This window comes from Hylaeus anthracinus, unplaced genomic scaffold (genome assembly GCF_026225885.1).
Source record: "Hylaeus anthracinus isolate JK02 unplaced genomic scaffold, UHH_iyHylAnth1.0_haploid 0, whole genome shotgun sequence".
NCBI classification, from domain to species: domain Eukaryota; kingdom Metazoa; phylum Arthropoda; class Insecta; order Hymenoptera; family Colletidae; genus Hylaeus; species Hylaeus anthracinus.
Genome location: NW_026533254.1, coordinates 1992217 through 2009926, shown reverse-complemented (window position 1 = coordinate 2009926; position 17710 = coordinate 1992217). Strand labels below are relative to the sequence as shown.

Below are 17710 nucleotides of genomic sequence, written 5' to 3'. Positions count from 1 at the left end.
TCCAGACCATTGCCTCCTTCTCCCTCGTCCGTTCCGCTAACCTCTTTGCGTGCATCTCTCTCGCTCGATTCATTATTCTCCCTCGCTCCAACAGCTTGCCCCCACCTTCATCAGTGTCCCCCACTACTCGACGAACCACCCACCGGATCGCTCGTTCGCTTGGCTCTCGATCGCCCTCTTCGCCCCTCTCTCTCGATCAGTTGGCAAGTCTCTCTTGCTCGATCCTCGACGTTCCCGCTTCCTCTAGGTGCGTTTCGACGTTCGCGATCTCGTCCTCGTCGCCCCCGAGCCGTGCGGAGGCAGGCGCCACGAATTCACTTCTCGCGGCTTCGGCTTCGCTCGGTCAGTTCCGGCTTTCGACCAAAAGAATTCGTCAGTATTCGCCGCGCTGCCTTGCCGGCAAGTTATACGTAATAGAGAGGTGATTTTGATTCCCGTAATAATCACGAGTGCGCGTGTCTGATACGAAGTTATAGATATATATATATATATTTATATGTATATGTATTTATATATATATATATACATATATATACATATAGTATATAAATATACATATATATTATATTCGGGACCAGTGTGCTCCGGAAGTGGAGGAGGTGGCTCCAAAATACGAGTGTTTCGTAGGTGTCGTGTCGCTCCGATCTACCTTATATTCGAAGTAAAGGTGGATCGAAGGGGTAGTGGACGGTCAGAGAAGATCGATGAAAAATTGGGAGAGAGGCAGTTCTCCGAGCGACGAGAAGATATCGATAACGGTCGATTCGATCGTTGGAATTTTATCGACAGACTTCGGGCTACGTCGTGCACGGTCAGTGACGCGTCACGGTTCCGAAACTCGATCCACCGAAACAGTTCGCAAAAGCGTGCTCCATTCGCAACGCGAGACAACAAAGACGGAGATCCTCTCCTCGCAGTGGGCCAAGTTCTCTATCAAAACATGGCCACGTGACCGACGGTGCGGCTTGTAAACAGAGAGTTTGACCACGTGGTCTGCCCCCTCTACCGGCGCCGGTGTGTTCTCTCTCTCGCTCCTTCTTACAGGTCTCTTTCTCTCTCCCGTTCGCTCGCGACACGCAGAACAACGTACAGTGTATTCTCGGTCGGTCCGCTGCCAGTTGCGGGAGAGTTCGATTCGGGTGATCCGCGATACTCCGATTCGCTTCGCTTCGCGTACAATTCGTTTTCGTCTGGTTACCGCGTGTTATCGATACTCTGGACACTCTCCACTCTCGTCGGTGGGACCATCGAAAGGAATACGCGCTATCAGTGATCGAAGAGCGCAACAATTGTTCGAAAAAGTGACTCCAGGTTCGGTTTCGTGTACGTTATCGTCGATCAGTGCTCTGTTTAACCGGTAAGAGTAAGAGTGCCGGCAACATCGTGACTCCCCGTCTAAACTTTCCGCGATTTCTCGGTGGTCGGCGCGATATCTGTCGGGTTCAGCACCTCTCGAGGTGCTTCGCGGTCAAAGTGGAGTACACGGAGGAACCTAACATGATGGACTCGGTGCCGGTGTCAGCATCGGGGTCGAAGACCGGGTTGCAACCACAGCAGGGGGTACCGTACGACCTTGAAAGCGCATTCGAGCCACAGACGAGAGCACGGTCGCACACGTGGCCGTTGCCAAGATCGGAGGAGTACATCGAAGGGAACGTGGTGCCGAATGTATCGGCCGGCAAAGAGGGCGTCGAAGGCGTCGAAAGTGGCACGCCGCCTCAGCATGGCTCTCTCGGCCAAGGTGCCGGGCTGCTTCCGGTCAAGAAAAATTCCTCGCGACGAAACGCATGGGGGAATCATAGTTACGCGGATCTCATCACTCAGGCCATCACCAGCGCTCCGGACAAACGGTTGACTCTATCTCAGATCTATGAATGGATGATGCAAAATATTACCTACTTTAGAGAAAAGGGGGAGAGCAACAGCAGCGCTGGATGGAAGGTGAGTCTCCTCTTTATTTTTACTCTCTCACATTGAGTGTCCTATCAGGAAAAAATTCGCTAGCTTGTTACATCGGCACCAGCAAATTCCATTCGCGATATACATATACCTCTACCACGCAATGGAAACGCGCCTTTTCTCTTCGTCGCGTTCCCGCCTGAATCTTGCGTACCGTCTACGATTACCGCGATGCCGTTCTGCGAACATTTATTTCGCAAATTGACTTTATTAAACCCTTAACAACACGAATAAAGCAATTTGAGGTGAAGTTGGTTTTAAGTAATGTCGCCAGATGAATCTCTGGTTGGTCATAACCATGTTAATACCTTAGAGCCGATATACTTGGCTTTTTAATTTTGAATACAAAATTATAACATACATACGAGGAATTAATTTTAGTAAAAAAAAAATATATATATATATATATACATGTCAAATAGAGTAACCTCTTCCTTTTCGAAGTCGGTTAAAAATCAATTTTTGTAGTTAGCTGGATTTGTATAAATACACAAAAGTAGATTTAGTAGCTGTTTTTTTTACATTCATTTGTTTTTCATTGTCAATGTAAGAGAATATTTGATGTAATTCTTATTATTTCTGTAGTTTCTCTTGGACGGTAATCAACATTTTTAAGATTTTGTGTGTCATAATATCTTGGGATTCTATTCTATTCTATACTATTCGAATGAACAGACCAAGATCAAAGACTGCATAATTGTAATAAAGAAGTACAGAAAGAATGTTGTCAATTTTATTTAAATAAAGGGTATTATAATCTTTCTGTTCAGCTTTCTCTAGTAAAAAGATATTTATACTTTTTGTCTTTCATTAAAAAATATCTACGTTCATATCCTCAAAAATATGAAAATATTTGAGCGAGTGTAAACATTTTTCCAACATACATAATTTGTCTTTCGTTATTACGCACAAATTTGAAGTTATAGAAAATATTTGATTTCTCTTTCTTTTGTAAAATCATAGATATTTTACAATCAAATAAAAATAAGATTGATATATTTTTAGTTTTAAGAAAAATATGTTAATTTGAAAAAATTTCTGCTAAGATGCATGTTTTCGTGAGTATCTTTGAGTAACATATTACAAAATTATAAGATGCCAAGGGGATTAACGATACACGTGATGGATTTTTGCGATTTAAACATATAGTGTCTATTTAGATAATTCGAATAATAAACGAGTAAAAATATTCTATAGAAATTTATTCTTAACGTGTATTCTATCGAAAACAGTTCTCGAGATAAGCTATTACTCGTCCATCGTGACGCGTAATTTCATTCCATAATTCGAATTGTAATCTTTATCGAACAAGCAATGGATCAAGTTTCCTTTATCATTTATTCGAAATTCGTATCGGGATTAGAAGTTCTCCTATCTTCGACAGAGACTTTCTAAAGCACATGACGTAATGATACAGATTTAAAAAATTCTACGTATCGACCTTCGCTCTGTCCTGTTCGCGAATTGGACGAATTGAGTTAGGTCAGTGTTATTCAAACTTCACCTTCACGCTGACCTTCTCGATGAAGTACAATTCTTGACGAACTCTCTACAGTGGAATTAATTTATTATTTCTTTTGGTATATTTCGAAACGGCTTTTTGAAAGAACGTATTTGCCTTTTAAATTATTAACTTTAAATGATTTCATGTCATGATTACTAATGCGATACACGAAAATAAATATGACAAAATTACCATAACCGCTTGGGTCTTTTGAGACTATTTAATATTAATTAATAATAAATTGTTTTTTTTTCTATCAACGAATAGTTTTGTAACATTTTCATAGCTGGCTTCAAGAAAATCTTTCTTGTTGTGAACCAATAACCGAACAAAATTTTTTCATTTTTTACTATTATAAACAAAAATAGTACGAGAAGCGAGAGGGCAGTAAGTGTGCAGAAAATGAAAAAGGAGGCATTCACGTTTCTAGGTTCAATGTCAACGTTAATAAAAAAAAAGGTATAAAGAAATGATGTAACAAATATGTACGTAGCATACATTTTTATTTCCTTAGAAAATATTAATTTGTACTTATAGTGAAATAGCGATAAAATGATGATAAAATAATAGTTTGTACTTAATAGTGAAAGAAAAATTATGTTTGTTTGACAAATGTTTATATATGAGCAAATATTTTTATATTTTTTTAAAGGAAATGGAAGTAGTTATTTTTTAAGGAAAAAGAAAAGGTATAAATATTTTTGTATTAAAGAAAAATGAAGAGAAAGATTACAATAGCCTCTTTTTAAATCAAATTGAAAACATTGTTCGTGTTCTTCATTATTACGTTCATGCAGTTTTTGTTCTTGGTTTGTTCGTTTGCATAGTATGGAATAGAATAGGATCCCAAGATATTATTAAAAGAAATCTTAAAATACAAAAATGTAAATTTTTATTTCTTTAGAAAATAAATTAGAAATTTATTTTGTAACGAAATAAAAATTTTCTTTACCCTGATAATCGTGTAACGAAAAATAGCATGTAAGCCAGTCAAGGGTTATGTTTACATTGTTCTGCAAATCGTTTTTGTTAAGAGAATGCAGTTGCTAGATCCCATCCAGATTTCCAGTACGCGTGATTACGATATGCGATCAAGCGTCGACACCAAACGATTCAGAATTCCTCGTTACCAAATAATCGAACGCGAGGAATTTGCTATTTTTGCTCGCGAGTGCGAGCGTGCGACCGGTCGAAACGATTCTAACGAGATTCGGCGACTCGCGTCCTAGTCATCGACAAAACATTGCGAACACGAGCGAAATCGTGAAAGAGAGGGAGAAAAGACGGAGAGAAAGGCGCCAGCGAGACGTTTTCGATTTTTCGGCGCAGAATACGACGAATAGAGAATATTCGTGGCATGTTAAAAAAAAGTAGTGATAGAATCCAGGAACAGGTTCTGAAACTTTTAACCGTTTCATTTTTACATATTTTCATTTCTTTATTATTACTATCCTATCCATTTGGCGTTATTCTGTATTCTGTTTCTTCAGTTGCATGGATTTTATGAATTGTTTACATTCTTATGATTATTTCCCATTGTCAAGAATGTATTTAATGAATCGCACTTGATTTCCCTCTATCATTCCTCTAAATATAGTCATCGCTTTAAATATTTATTGCGTACTTCATACTGTTTCATTACAGTGTTTTTCTTTTATTTTTATTTTAGACTGGATTCCATTTATATTATTGCATGTTGTTAGCATTACGATCTTTGAAATTAGAGGGTGGTGGAGAGACAAATCAATTTATCACTTTGATTAGCCTTGATCGTATTTTAATTCTCACTAACAAACGTGACGAAACACGTTGTCAATACTTGAGTACTTTTAAAAAAAAGTTCGACATACACAGACCAATTTTTCTTGATTCATGATTCTAGTGATATGTAATGTCAACATTTTAGGCACTTAATGATGTTTTCTTCAAATATTCGAATTTACCGTATTCACTTTTTTTTTAATTTCGACAATTTAATACGCGAATTCAATATATGAGTCTAAATATTATTTGAAAAAATAAATCCGTAGATTAAGAAAAGCATACGAATACAAAATTAAGGAAAAACTTGGACGTTAAATAGTATCACAAATTAAAAAAGAATTGTAATCGAGAAAGAAAGAAGATTTTTATGTTTCAATGCCGATAACTTAAATATAACAAAGTATATACTTATAATTCTTCCTAGAGTGAACATACAAATGGCAAGATTGAGTTTTTAGAATATTAATTGGAGCCTTGTTAAATCAGAGTCTTACTCCCCATATGACTTGTTTGTCTGTAGAGTATTCGCTATTTGAATTTTTATGATGCGATATTGACATTTGTGTTTTGATGACTTAAATACGACGAAGCAAATGTATTTCTTCATATATTACATATAAATAACAAGATGGAGCTTTCAAGACATTGACTGGTGACACTTTTTAATCAAAGCTCTAGGTCCTATATACTTGTTTTACCTGTAGTGTATTTGCCAATTGGATGTTGTCTATATGCTTTTTTGTAATACGTTACCTATGTTTCTACGTTGAGGTTGGGAAAGGAAATGCGAAATTCGCGTGATCGCTTTCACGGTATTTTGAATCGAAAATCCCACTCGGTTTCAGACTTTTAGAGGAGGGAATATTGAATACAGAAATCAGCAATGTACCAAAAAGCACCTCCATGATGTTTTGTATTCTAATTCTGGACATATTGACATACCTTAACATTTTCATCTCCTTACAGTTTTTTTAATATAATATATCGTTTTAGTTCAGTTTAAATAAACACTAATCGCTAATTAGGTCTTGGATACGATGTGCGTTCACTTAAATTAATTTCCATTTGTCTAATCGAAATTTCTCATGCTTTTTTGAAGTTTCCTCACAAACAGAATAAATGGGGTTATATTCTTACTCTTTTCACATTTTTAAAAGTGTCCACAGTATAAAAACATGGCATTTGGATGTTGTCTATATGCATTTTTGTAATACGTTACCTATGTTTCTACGTTGAGGTTGGGAAAGCAAATGCGAAATTCGCGTGATCGCTTTCACGGTATTTTGAATCGAAAATCGCGCTCGGTTACAGAGGAGGGAATAATGAATGTAAAAATCAGCCGCGCTGATCTTGATAGAAACGCTCTTCTCGCATTGGCGTAGTCGTAGTCCGATTTCTAACGACGCGGATGCGCGTACATCGTCATCTGCGTTCATCGGAATTTAAAAAAAGCATACTATCGATTTACGCGGTTTAACAGTTGGCGAAGTTAACTTTTTCCCGCGGTGGATACTTCTCCCTCAAAGCGGACCACTTTTGCGAGTTGTTCTGAAATCGAGGGAAATAAAATACGTCCCGGTAAACAATATCGCGTTGTACGTGACCGTAGCGATTTCAGAGATAAAGTTCGCTGAAATAAAGAATTTGCTGAATGACGTTCGTTTGCGATCTACCGAATCACCGAATTATTTGCCGCGATGTTTCGTACTCAATTTCGGAGTTTGGCAAACATTTCTATTTAAAATAAATATTACAACAAGTGCCGAGTGTCTCGCAGTCGAATCATGCGTTTCGTTTAATCCGTCTAACGCTTTCAACTTGATAATTTCGATCATCGGATACATTTTGATAATTTCAAACAATTCTTAATTTTCTGTAAAGACAAATAAAAATCAGTGTACTTTTAATATCATAATAAATATTGCTTCAACGGGCATGGTTTGTTTAATATAAATTTGTACTACATAGACACGTAGATATTAACGGTTACATTGTACAAAGAGAAAGAAAAGAAATTATATGTCTTGCTTGTAAAATTGAAACAAATATCATAATTAAGTGTTATATACCCAAGCATATTTTAATAATTTTTTAAATATATTTTTTGGTAGAATCAGCTTAAAGTATTTCACCTACATAAACTATATAAGAACTATACATGCACAAATGTTAAAAGTACTTAACATTGAGAAATAAACTAGAATAATGCTTGAGAAAAATCTCTGTCAGTCTGACTAATTACAAAATTAGATTTTGTACAAATATATTGCGGCCTTGACTTATTACGAGATCCGAAGGGAAGTCGAAACGTATGTTAACTACGTGGAGATGAGGGTACTTACAATCGATAGAGAGTTAATATAAATTACTTAAAGGTATATAAGAAGCAAATAAAGAATGTGAATAATTTTTATCGGAATAAAAACGAAATAACAAATAGAAACAATATTTCGCTATTAGGTAGCAATTCAATTTGTTTTTTAAATAATGTTTATCTAAATAACGCCACAAATCATTTATTTCTTATTTGAAAACAAGTTATATCTTTATTTATGTTTGGAGGTAACAATGAGTGCGTGAGATATGCGATTCTCATTTTTTGGTAAATTAGAGTAAAAGAACCTTTGATATATCTCTATTTTTCTCAGGTAAACAACTATAATGGCATACAAAAAATTGAAACGACGCTCGATATGCATGAAAATGGAATACGAACTGTGATGTTTATCGTATTTTTTCATTGAAATCTATTCGTTCGAAAATCTAACGGTTTTGTTGTCAATTTCAAGATTAAAGCTCAAGAAAATACTAATTGCATACTTTTGCGTGTTTTAATCGACTCAGAAGAAAATGAGAAAGCAGACGATTCCACGAGCGATTCGTAAAGAAGTTCGCTGCACAATGCATTAATGCAATTCATATAAATGGAAATTGAGATGACCAGTGCAGACGTTAATAAGTCTACATGTTACACTCTTTCGAGCATTGCAGTCGATTGCGTGCGAAATGAGAAGGTAAACGGTTCGAGATGCATTTCGTAAATAAAATTTTGCGGTATTTATTCAGATACTCACGAATCTAATAATAATTTTCATTGGCTCTGTACATCATAAAAATTACAAAATAAAATATTACGTTCAACGTTAGTAAAATGAATATGAAGATGCACGGAGAGAAGCATAAAGGAAAGCAGAATTACAGAAGTATAGAAAAATATGAAAATATAATAAGTAACCAATAAAGGAAATCTGAAAATGAAGTATAAAAGGTTTTTTCCCAAGAGGTCTATAGACTACTATTTTTAAATATCAAATAAATAAATTTACTATTATATACACTACATAAATCAGAATTACTCCATACCATCTATGTTTTATTGAAAAAAGAATATTTTAAAGTTCCTCTCAGAAAACTCTTTATAGTGAATTATTAGTCAAAAGAATTGAATTTACATTTCATTATTACTGTTTACCAATGATTCTATATAATATAGAATTTTGTTTCATAATTAAAAAATAATTTGGGTTATAGAGGAGTGGGAGAACAAGCTCAAAATTTGTGTAAAATTCTATATATTATAGAATTTTGTTTCCTAATTGAAAAATAATTTGGGTTATAGAGGATTGGGAGGAAAAAACATAGATGGTATGGACTAATATGTTTTATTGAAAAAGAATATTCTAAAGTTTCTCTCAGAAAACTCGTTATAATGAATTATTAGTCAAAAGAAGCATTTGGACAATCTCTTTGCAGCAACTATCTCACCATTTTCGTTGAATTTACATTTCATTATTACTGTTTACCAATGATTCTATATAATATAGAATTTTGTTTCAGAATTAAAAAATTATTTGGGTTATAGAGGATTGGCAGAACAAGCTCCAAATTCATTACGATAGTGTAAGTGGTACAGTCCAAATCGCATTATCATAAGCGAAGAGTGCGTACCCTGCGACGCTAAGCAGCCGGTTTAGTAACAACTTTTACAGTTTCTTAGCTTTAATCCTATTCTCACTTAAGTGAATTACAAAAACCATATATTTTTTATACCATCGCTTTCAGTACTAAATGCTTATGCTTTCCAAACTTGCACTTTTATATTATTTACTGCCTGTCTGTTCGAAACAAACTTTTCTTATATCTTATATTATATGAAAGTTGTTCAAGTAGAGTCGACATTGCATGAAGGTATTATATAGACTGAAAAGTATGGACTGAAATGTCATTTCTGCGAATCTCAATACTTATTTATCAATCTGGCATTGAAAATTTGCACACTAGATGGCAAAAGGCTGTTCCTATCGAGGGTGATTATATAATCGATTAAAAATAGAAACTTGTTAAGAATGTATTTATTTTAATTTAATGTAAAAGAAATGACAATACATTTCGGTTTCCGTAATGTGAAGACATATCAGGATGTACACAAATATTTGATGTAGAAATTAATTTTATGCCTTTATACAGATACATTTATGATTCTAGTTTAAGTAGAAATATTTATTCGTCATTTTATTATGTTAGAGTACCAACTTTATGAGTCCCCAAGCTAATCTCCATTGCAATAAAATAATTTGAATTTTACATAACTTATGTAAGTCTCAACCTGATAGCCATTGTATGACAATCTTCGACAATGTTCAGATATATGTACAAAGTGTAATGGTCGTCAAATATCGTCTTTTGTCATTTTTCTAACGAATTATGCGTGTGCTTGAAAATTATTAGACGTAGAAGTTAATTATGTGCCTTTACATTCGATCATTTATGATTGTAGTTTAAGTAGAAATATTGACTCGCCATTTTGCCTTCTCAACTATATGTGCTCTCTTGGAATGTGTGAATATATTTTAGTAATATATTCACAAAATACCAGGGAGACCAGAATCGCTTCTGCAAATGTCAATACTTGCTTATCATTTATCGTCTCACTGTGTACTAATTCATTTTTATCGATCAGTTATTGAAAATTTGTACACTAGATGGCAAAAGGCTACTGATAACAAGGGTGATTACATAATTGATTAAAGATAAAAACATATTATAAATTTATTTGCTCGAATTTAATGTAAAAGAAATATATTCTGGTCCCTCCAATGAAATGAGTACTAAATTTATGCTATTTTTATCTAATTTCGGACAGTACACTGTACAACAATATTGGTAAAGTCAAATATATAAGATAAATCCAAAGTACTCTTTCTGTAATGGTAGAAATGTAAAAAATGTAATGCGACATAAGTGGCCGAAGACTTTTACGCAGTACTGTACATGGATTCAGATGTTTGAAAAGTAAGCAATAGCTTATAGCTGGTAGTTGTGAAAAATTCGTTAAACGCAGCTGCAAATTTCGGATGCAAGGTGCGAAGCGACGTGCAATCACGCGGTGTCTCTACAGATATCTGCATCCTAAGTGTGTGTTTTCTACGCACCGGTGGCCGCGTATGCGTGAGCGTATAAATAAACGAGAATAGTCGGTATTATCTGCGGTGTGCATAACTATTGTGTACGTCGGTCACAATTCTGAGATCGAGACTGATACTTTCAACATTTGTCCTTGTTACGTCGTTTCTTCCCTGTACGAAGGAGAATTAAATTTGGATCGTTCTACTCTGTTGTGTGAATTTAAATCTTTTTTCCTCGTTCGCTAGAAATCCAAGCTACAAGTGACTTAGGAGAAATTGCTTCGCGATCTTCCGTTCTGTCTTTTTTTTAATTAGAAAGTAATAGGAAATCTTTCTCACGGTTAGATTTGCGCTGGAAATGTCACGTGTTTTGGATTACTTATTTCTTAATTGCTTAACGTATTATAGCTAGATAAATAAGCGTAACTTATGATTTAAGTTCGTGTGATTGTAGTTTATTTTGTACGGTGAATAATCATTGCAATTATATACAGTAGGTTCATCGTTTTTTATTCTGCTCCTGTTCAATGTTACAAGAATGGTCAAAACTTATTGGATTTAACGCCTGCAACGTGATAGTTTTATCTAAAATTTGTGTAAAAACAATTGTTGTGTACTATTTTATGAAAAAAATTAATTCATCATTATATAATGTTGAATGCCAATTTTGTTCATATTATTTTTGTAATTTTCTTTAGTAAACAATCCACAGACAGTTTAATTAAACAAACACAAAACTCTAAATTTATGATTTTAATAAACAATTTTATGGCACGCGTTAGAATAGAAATAGTTCAATGTTACCGTAGGATATTCTCTAAAGTTTTACTTCATAGAGAAGGTTCACGGTTAAGTGATGCTTGAAGTGGTACTAATAGACCTCGTGTATCGGTAGACCGTGTAATTAAACTATGATTGCAAACCTTAGATCATGATAGAGCTCGTTAAATAAACAAGGAGAACTTAATATTCACGTATTTGAAATCTAATAGTACGAGATAAGCAACTCTGTAGTAAACTACCACGTTGGTTAGAAAGTTCCATTTTTGCTAAGAAATTTTATTTAACGTTACGAAATCGCAATCTAGATTAAAAAGTGTCATCGTTTCGTAACATTTCATTTATTGGAATAAGGACAGACAGGGAACAGCAGATTACTTAATTTGCATTTGATTCTCTTCATTGGTTGTCCTCAATCATCTCGACAAGCTTGAATTACTGGAAAAAAGCAGTTCTTCCATCGCTATTCTATCTTTTGAAAGTGCTCTGCCAGGAAATAGTTCAACGTGATGTTACTGCGACTATTCTATTATAACCTTTCAGTGGCTCAAACTCCAAATTTCACACAAATAGTACCATAAGAAATAGTACCATATATATATGAATATTATATATAATTATATATTATATATATTATATATTGTATAATATTATATGTAATATTATGATATTATATATATGTATCATAATCAATATCATAATATTCATACAAAAACCACCACAATAACAAATAATGGTACATATTCAGTGATTTAATCGAAACACTGTATTTTATAAGCTTGTCTCAATATTTAATTAATGCTGTTTATAATAGGTGACCCACGGTTTGAATTTTGTTTAAATAAATCATACAACAAAAAAAGCGGAGAATACAATTTTAAGTAAACATACGAATAAACAAAGGCTAATGCTAATTTTCAACAAATATTGAAATATTTTCAGTCGTTAATTAATTTTCTTGTAATTTCATAGCATGTTTCTGTTTAATTCTTTAATTATCATTCCTCGCTTATATTTAACTTCTTGGATCGACACTAAGAGTAGTAAATTTAAATTAAAATCACTTGAAGAATACCAAATATTTAAACGGTTTAAACTGTTCCTTAAATCGATGAATTTTTAATAAGTCTGAATGGTTTTTAAGCAAAAGATTCACTGTAGTTTATTTGTTTAACTAAATGATTCTCTAGAACGTGAACAATTCCACCAGAAGAACTAATAGAGGTATATATACAGTGGCTTATTCGAAACACATTATTTTATAAGCTTGACTGAATAATCAATTAATTGTATTCGACTTAATTTCATTAGATAATTAAATTTATTCAAAATTCTTATTTATACAGAATTTTACGAAACCTTTAATTTTCATGAAAGGGTATTGTTTATTTTAATAGGGTTTCTGTTTGACGAAATGTACATCATAAAGTTTCATTAAAATTCTCAACACTGTATTTCCCGGGAGTCTATTTATAGGCTTTTTAATTGCAGTATTTAGCTTTTCGAATTTATTTACTGTGTCGATGGTTGTCTACTTACGATGTTCAGTTTTTGGAAACAGACTTGGCTTCCAATGTACCTAGTAATAGTATGAAGAAATTATTATCAGTCTAGATTAATTCTTTTTTGAATTAAAGACTGTTTCTAAATAGCCCGGTAGATAAAGTCTTAATGTTTTCAAGGAATTGTTATATCAGTAAATGGTTTTTGTTTGGGATGGATATTCATTCGGTATCCACACCGATGAATTTTAATTTCAATTATAATTGTAACGATAATAACAGGTCTGAAAATGACTCAAATCTGCTTCCAAATACAAGAGTTTGTACTGCGACTAACTAGCACCGGTCCTTATTATTTCATACTTTCGAGCTTCTTTATCGATACGCAAAAAAGTTGTTCACGTAGAGTCTGGCAGATTGAGCCCTGAACGATTCGAATGCAAACATCATATTTTAGTAACGCAGACTTAGTACGTCTAAGTCGCTGTTGAAATTCACTGAACAAACAAAAGAACTTTAGACGTAAGCTGACAAACGCTGGCATAGTATTTGAAGAGATATCGGTATCTCTGAAGTGTGTCTGTGCGCGTGGAGATGCATCCACCAGCGTTGCTTATGATACATTGGAGCGTCGGTGTCTCGTGTGCGTGGAACAGGCCATCGGTACACGACTAAATATTCATCTCCTATTATTACTGGCCTGATTCGTGTGAAATACAGGTGTTTAGGCTCGTTACCGTATCGTTATCGGGTGCTGTAGCTCCTACAATCTCAAGTCATTGCTTTCTCATTTCCATATGAACGCATGCCTGGTCTCCGTTCTAGTTAGAAGCTGGAACATTCGATAATAAGGAAGTAGTGGACTGTTTCGTTAATTATTCCATGTCGTTTCGAAATTTATCATAGTTTGGCTCTTGTAGAATTCAAATAGGGGAACGCAAAGGGTGCCAAAAGTGCCCCTAAAATCAAATTCTTAACACATTCGCGACTGCTGAAATGAATTCACGTCACTTCAAATTCTGTTCCTGATTATGAAAAAATTATGAAAATCTTATTATTATATTTTACACGCTACATTGAAATTGATGTTACAAAACATATTTTGTAATTTTTATCTTCGCTCTAACGATACAAATTTGCGATGCCCAGCATCAGAATTTTATTATATTCGTTAGTACTCGGTATTAGAAACGTAAAACATCTGCCGGTCGCGAATGTGATAAGTAGGATTCAAAAGGACTCTAAATGTAGTATAAATTAAATACTCGTAATCAATTTTTATAATTCGCCAATCTAAATCGTGACAGAGTAAATTCTTGTTTTCACTTATTTAACATTTAGCGTTAGTTCATAACATTACCAACTCAATGAACAATTTTAAATAAAATATAAAACTGTGTAACTAGGAATAATTTGAACCTTTTGTAGTGAGTTAAAAGGTTGAAAGGTGAGAGAGAGTTGTTAATCCACTCAACTGTAAGAGTTAAAACATAGTCATCTTATTACCCCCACAACCGATTTACTTCAGCTTTACTAACGATTGTCGCGTTCTTATTGTTCAATGTTCCGAGAGCTCGATTGGAAATATTAATTGAAAACTCGACATTCAATCTCGAGGTTGTCCACGGCACCAAACTCTTCCCTTTGGATACTGCTGGAGTGGAGAGCCGGAGAAAGGTCTTCGAGTTCCTCCGAAACGTGAAAAGCCCTTAAGCAATACCGGCGCCGAGCTGAACCCGATTTCTCGAAGCTATGAAATCTCAGAGTGCACGAAGAAGCTTGGAGAACCGTAAAACCAGCAAAGGTTACTTATCCGTCTGGCTTTAGCACTTGCGCCAGAATGTTGTACCTGTCATTATAAAGCCATGAACCCTGCGTTCCTCTATGCCGATTAGACGGCTATTCTCTAACGATCGGATATCGTCTGAGAATTTTCGGTCATTAGCACGCCTCCAAACGTTGCTCGTTCGCCGTGGCTTCTCGTTTCGCTGCTACTCTATCAGAATTTTATGCCGTTTCCACCTGGCTCAAACCATTTATCGAAATTACCTGCATTCGAATGGTACTCGAGCATATGCGTAATGGTAACTCAAATATTCAAACCACAATTATAAATTATCGAATATTAGGGCAAATAATGAATTTCTATATTTACAAGAAGATAGCAAGACCTTTGGGTCATCGATTTCACTGAAACTTTGTATACTGCTAGATTTTGTCATCCTGTTTATGAAAGTATAGTATTGTAGGGGTCACTCGATACGTTTTTAGATACTGATGATCAAAATTCTTCATTTTAAATTGCAATATTGCGATGTACTGCAATTTTCTTCATCTTAAATTGTATTATTTTAGTGTATTATAAGTCTCTTCTTTTTAAATTGCAATATTCCAGTATATTTCAAGACATTACAATATTCTTCTTTTTAAATTGTAATATACAAATTGCAATATACTTGCTCCTTCAAGTATAAAATCTAATTACTTTAAATAAGATGACTCGATTAAAAAACAAAATCTATCCGCGTGGAATTGAACTCCAGTTGCCGCCGTATAACTTCGATATATTACCGTTAAGCTACAGTTCTCAATTAATCTTGAAAAACCCTTCTTTATTGTAATAATGAAACTTTGATCGAGAGTATCTAAACAAGTATCGAGTTTCTGTCCCTATAATAGTATATTTTCATAAACGGGATGACAAAATCTACCAATATACAAAGAGACAGCGGAATCAATGACTTGAAGGTCTTGCATTCTTCTTGTTAATCATTTGTAAGTGTACTTATAATCTGTCAGAAGAATGACAATACTTCGCGTATAGATACATCGCAATTTATTAGGTTGAGGACTTGGAAAATTGGTACTCTATCGTAAAAATAGGTCGAACACCTGTTCCTACTTAAACTAAAGTTATAAATATGTGAATATAAAAGCACAGAATTAATTTCTGCATCTAATACATGGAAATCTGAATGGCTAATATTTGCGAATTCTGCTTCATGGGGGTGCTGAAATATGACTTCGCGCATGCAGCTACAGTGTATACATAAAGGTTACAATTAATCCGTCTAAAGACATTGCGTTCTATACTGAAAGATAACGAACTATACAAAAACAATCATTAGATCTACATATTAGGAAAGCTCCACGGTGACAGTGTAGACGTGATGGCGTCACAGCGGTTAAGAATCACCGTTTCGGACGTGGCAGCCGTCATTAACGAACCGTGTCGCAATTAATGCGAATTTCCCGTACCGTCGTCCGTTCAATGAGATTTCAAAATGATTCGGTGGAAGCATCACGTGCGCGCCGCGTATATTTCGAGTGAGTGCGAACGGGCGAGTTTAAAGCAGGCTTTCCACGTTATTTTTGCACAAGGCAACACTGGCGTCGTTGCCGCGTCTCTCTCGTCGATCTCTTTTTCTCCCCCTCTCCGATCCTTCTCTCTCCTCGTCTCTCTCCTGTCTCAGTGTACGACTTTGCAACTACCATGTTGCCGATATCATCATCTTGAGGTCATCTCTCCCTCCGCCTACTTTGGGCCCGCGACCATCAGGACCGGTAGAAGCTTCCATCGATTTTTTCATTCGTTCATTTACTCCACCTGCTTCGATCCCGGACCCAAGTGGCCTGGGAACCGATGCACGCTCTTAAATATTATTGTCGAAAAGCTGCTTCAATATTATTTTTATCCCCCGATCGCGTATTTTTTTTCTGGGTAATATGTTATTTGTTTACGCTGTTATTTTACGGAGATTTCGATTCCTTTACATATAAATATTGGACACACGGTAATTTCTATGGAATGTTAACAGATGTAGAAAATATAGGTGATTTTAAGCTATTTTTTTTTTAAGTCGTAAACACTCGGCGAGAAGCAGAATGTAGATGAAATTATTTCTTCCAATATAATCAAATTTGCATGTCTATTTATTGCAAATGTTTTTCCTCTTCTTATTACCAAGAATCAGGAAATTTAATGAGGTGAATAGGTGATACGAACAGAAATCTCAAGAAATTAAAATTAAATGGTCAACAACTGCCTTCTAGAGTATTGATTCCTGTTATTCACAGAGTATTACGTAATAGCAAGTAATTCTTTTATTATCAAAATTAAGGGGTTTACTCTTTCTAGTTTCATGGGGAAAAACACTTGAATTTATTCAAAAGTTTATTAAAGTTATTAGTAAAAAAGAAGGTAATGAATTTTAGACAGAATTATAAAGTAATCGATATAAATGTAATACTTGTCAAAAATTAAGTTGATCTAGAATCCGTAACTCGGCACTTAATCTTTTTATCCTCTATACCATTGCACGTGACTCGCTATGCGCTTGTGCTTGATAATCACAAGAATTAACTTGTCGGATGCGTTTAGCAGTTCAGAACTCATTTATATTTCTATCGTTTTGACGTTACATTACCTTCATCCAATTTTAATACTATAAAATATACCCACACTATTATGGCTCATATGGAATTAGTTAGATCGATTAACTGATAACGTAGAATTAAGTAATAAAAGAAGCGACTTAAACGATGTATAGTGAACAAATAATTCAATATAAGTTTATGTTTTGCATTATAACGTTCCACGTTAAATTACAACACTTAATGTTGCTTATAATAGGTGATCCACGATGTGAATTTTTTTTTTTAATTAAACACAGAACAAAGAAACAAAGAATATAATTTTAAGTAAACGAATGGATAAATAAACAACGGATTTAATTTTAACTAAACATTTAATATTAGTAACTATTAGTTTACATTTATTAATGCCAATTTTCAAC

At 34.4% G+C, this 17710-nt stretch overlaps 1 protein-coding gene across 2 annotated transcripts in view; it reads left to right on the top strand.

Moving 5' to 3' along the window:
- Nucleotides 1-257: 257 nt before the first annotated feature.
- Nucleotides 258-17710, top strand: part of LOC128891386 (forkhead box protein O-like) — a 317193-nt gene continuing 299740 nt past the window's right edge. For both annotated transcript variants that reach the window (XR_008460832.1, XM_054150871.1), the window contains exon 1: nucleotides 258-1941. Coding sequence is in view for 1 of the 2 variants with exons in the window: in XM_054150871.1 (XP_054006846.1) it covers nucleotides 1498-1941 (444 nt within the window). In the remaining variant the exon portion in view is untranslated. The remainder of the gene's footprint in view (nucleotides 1942-17710) is intronic.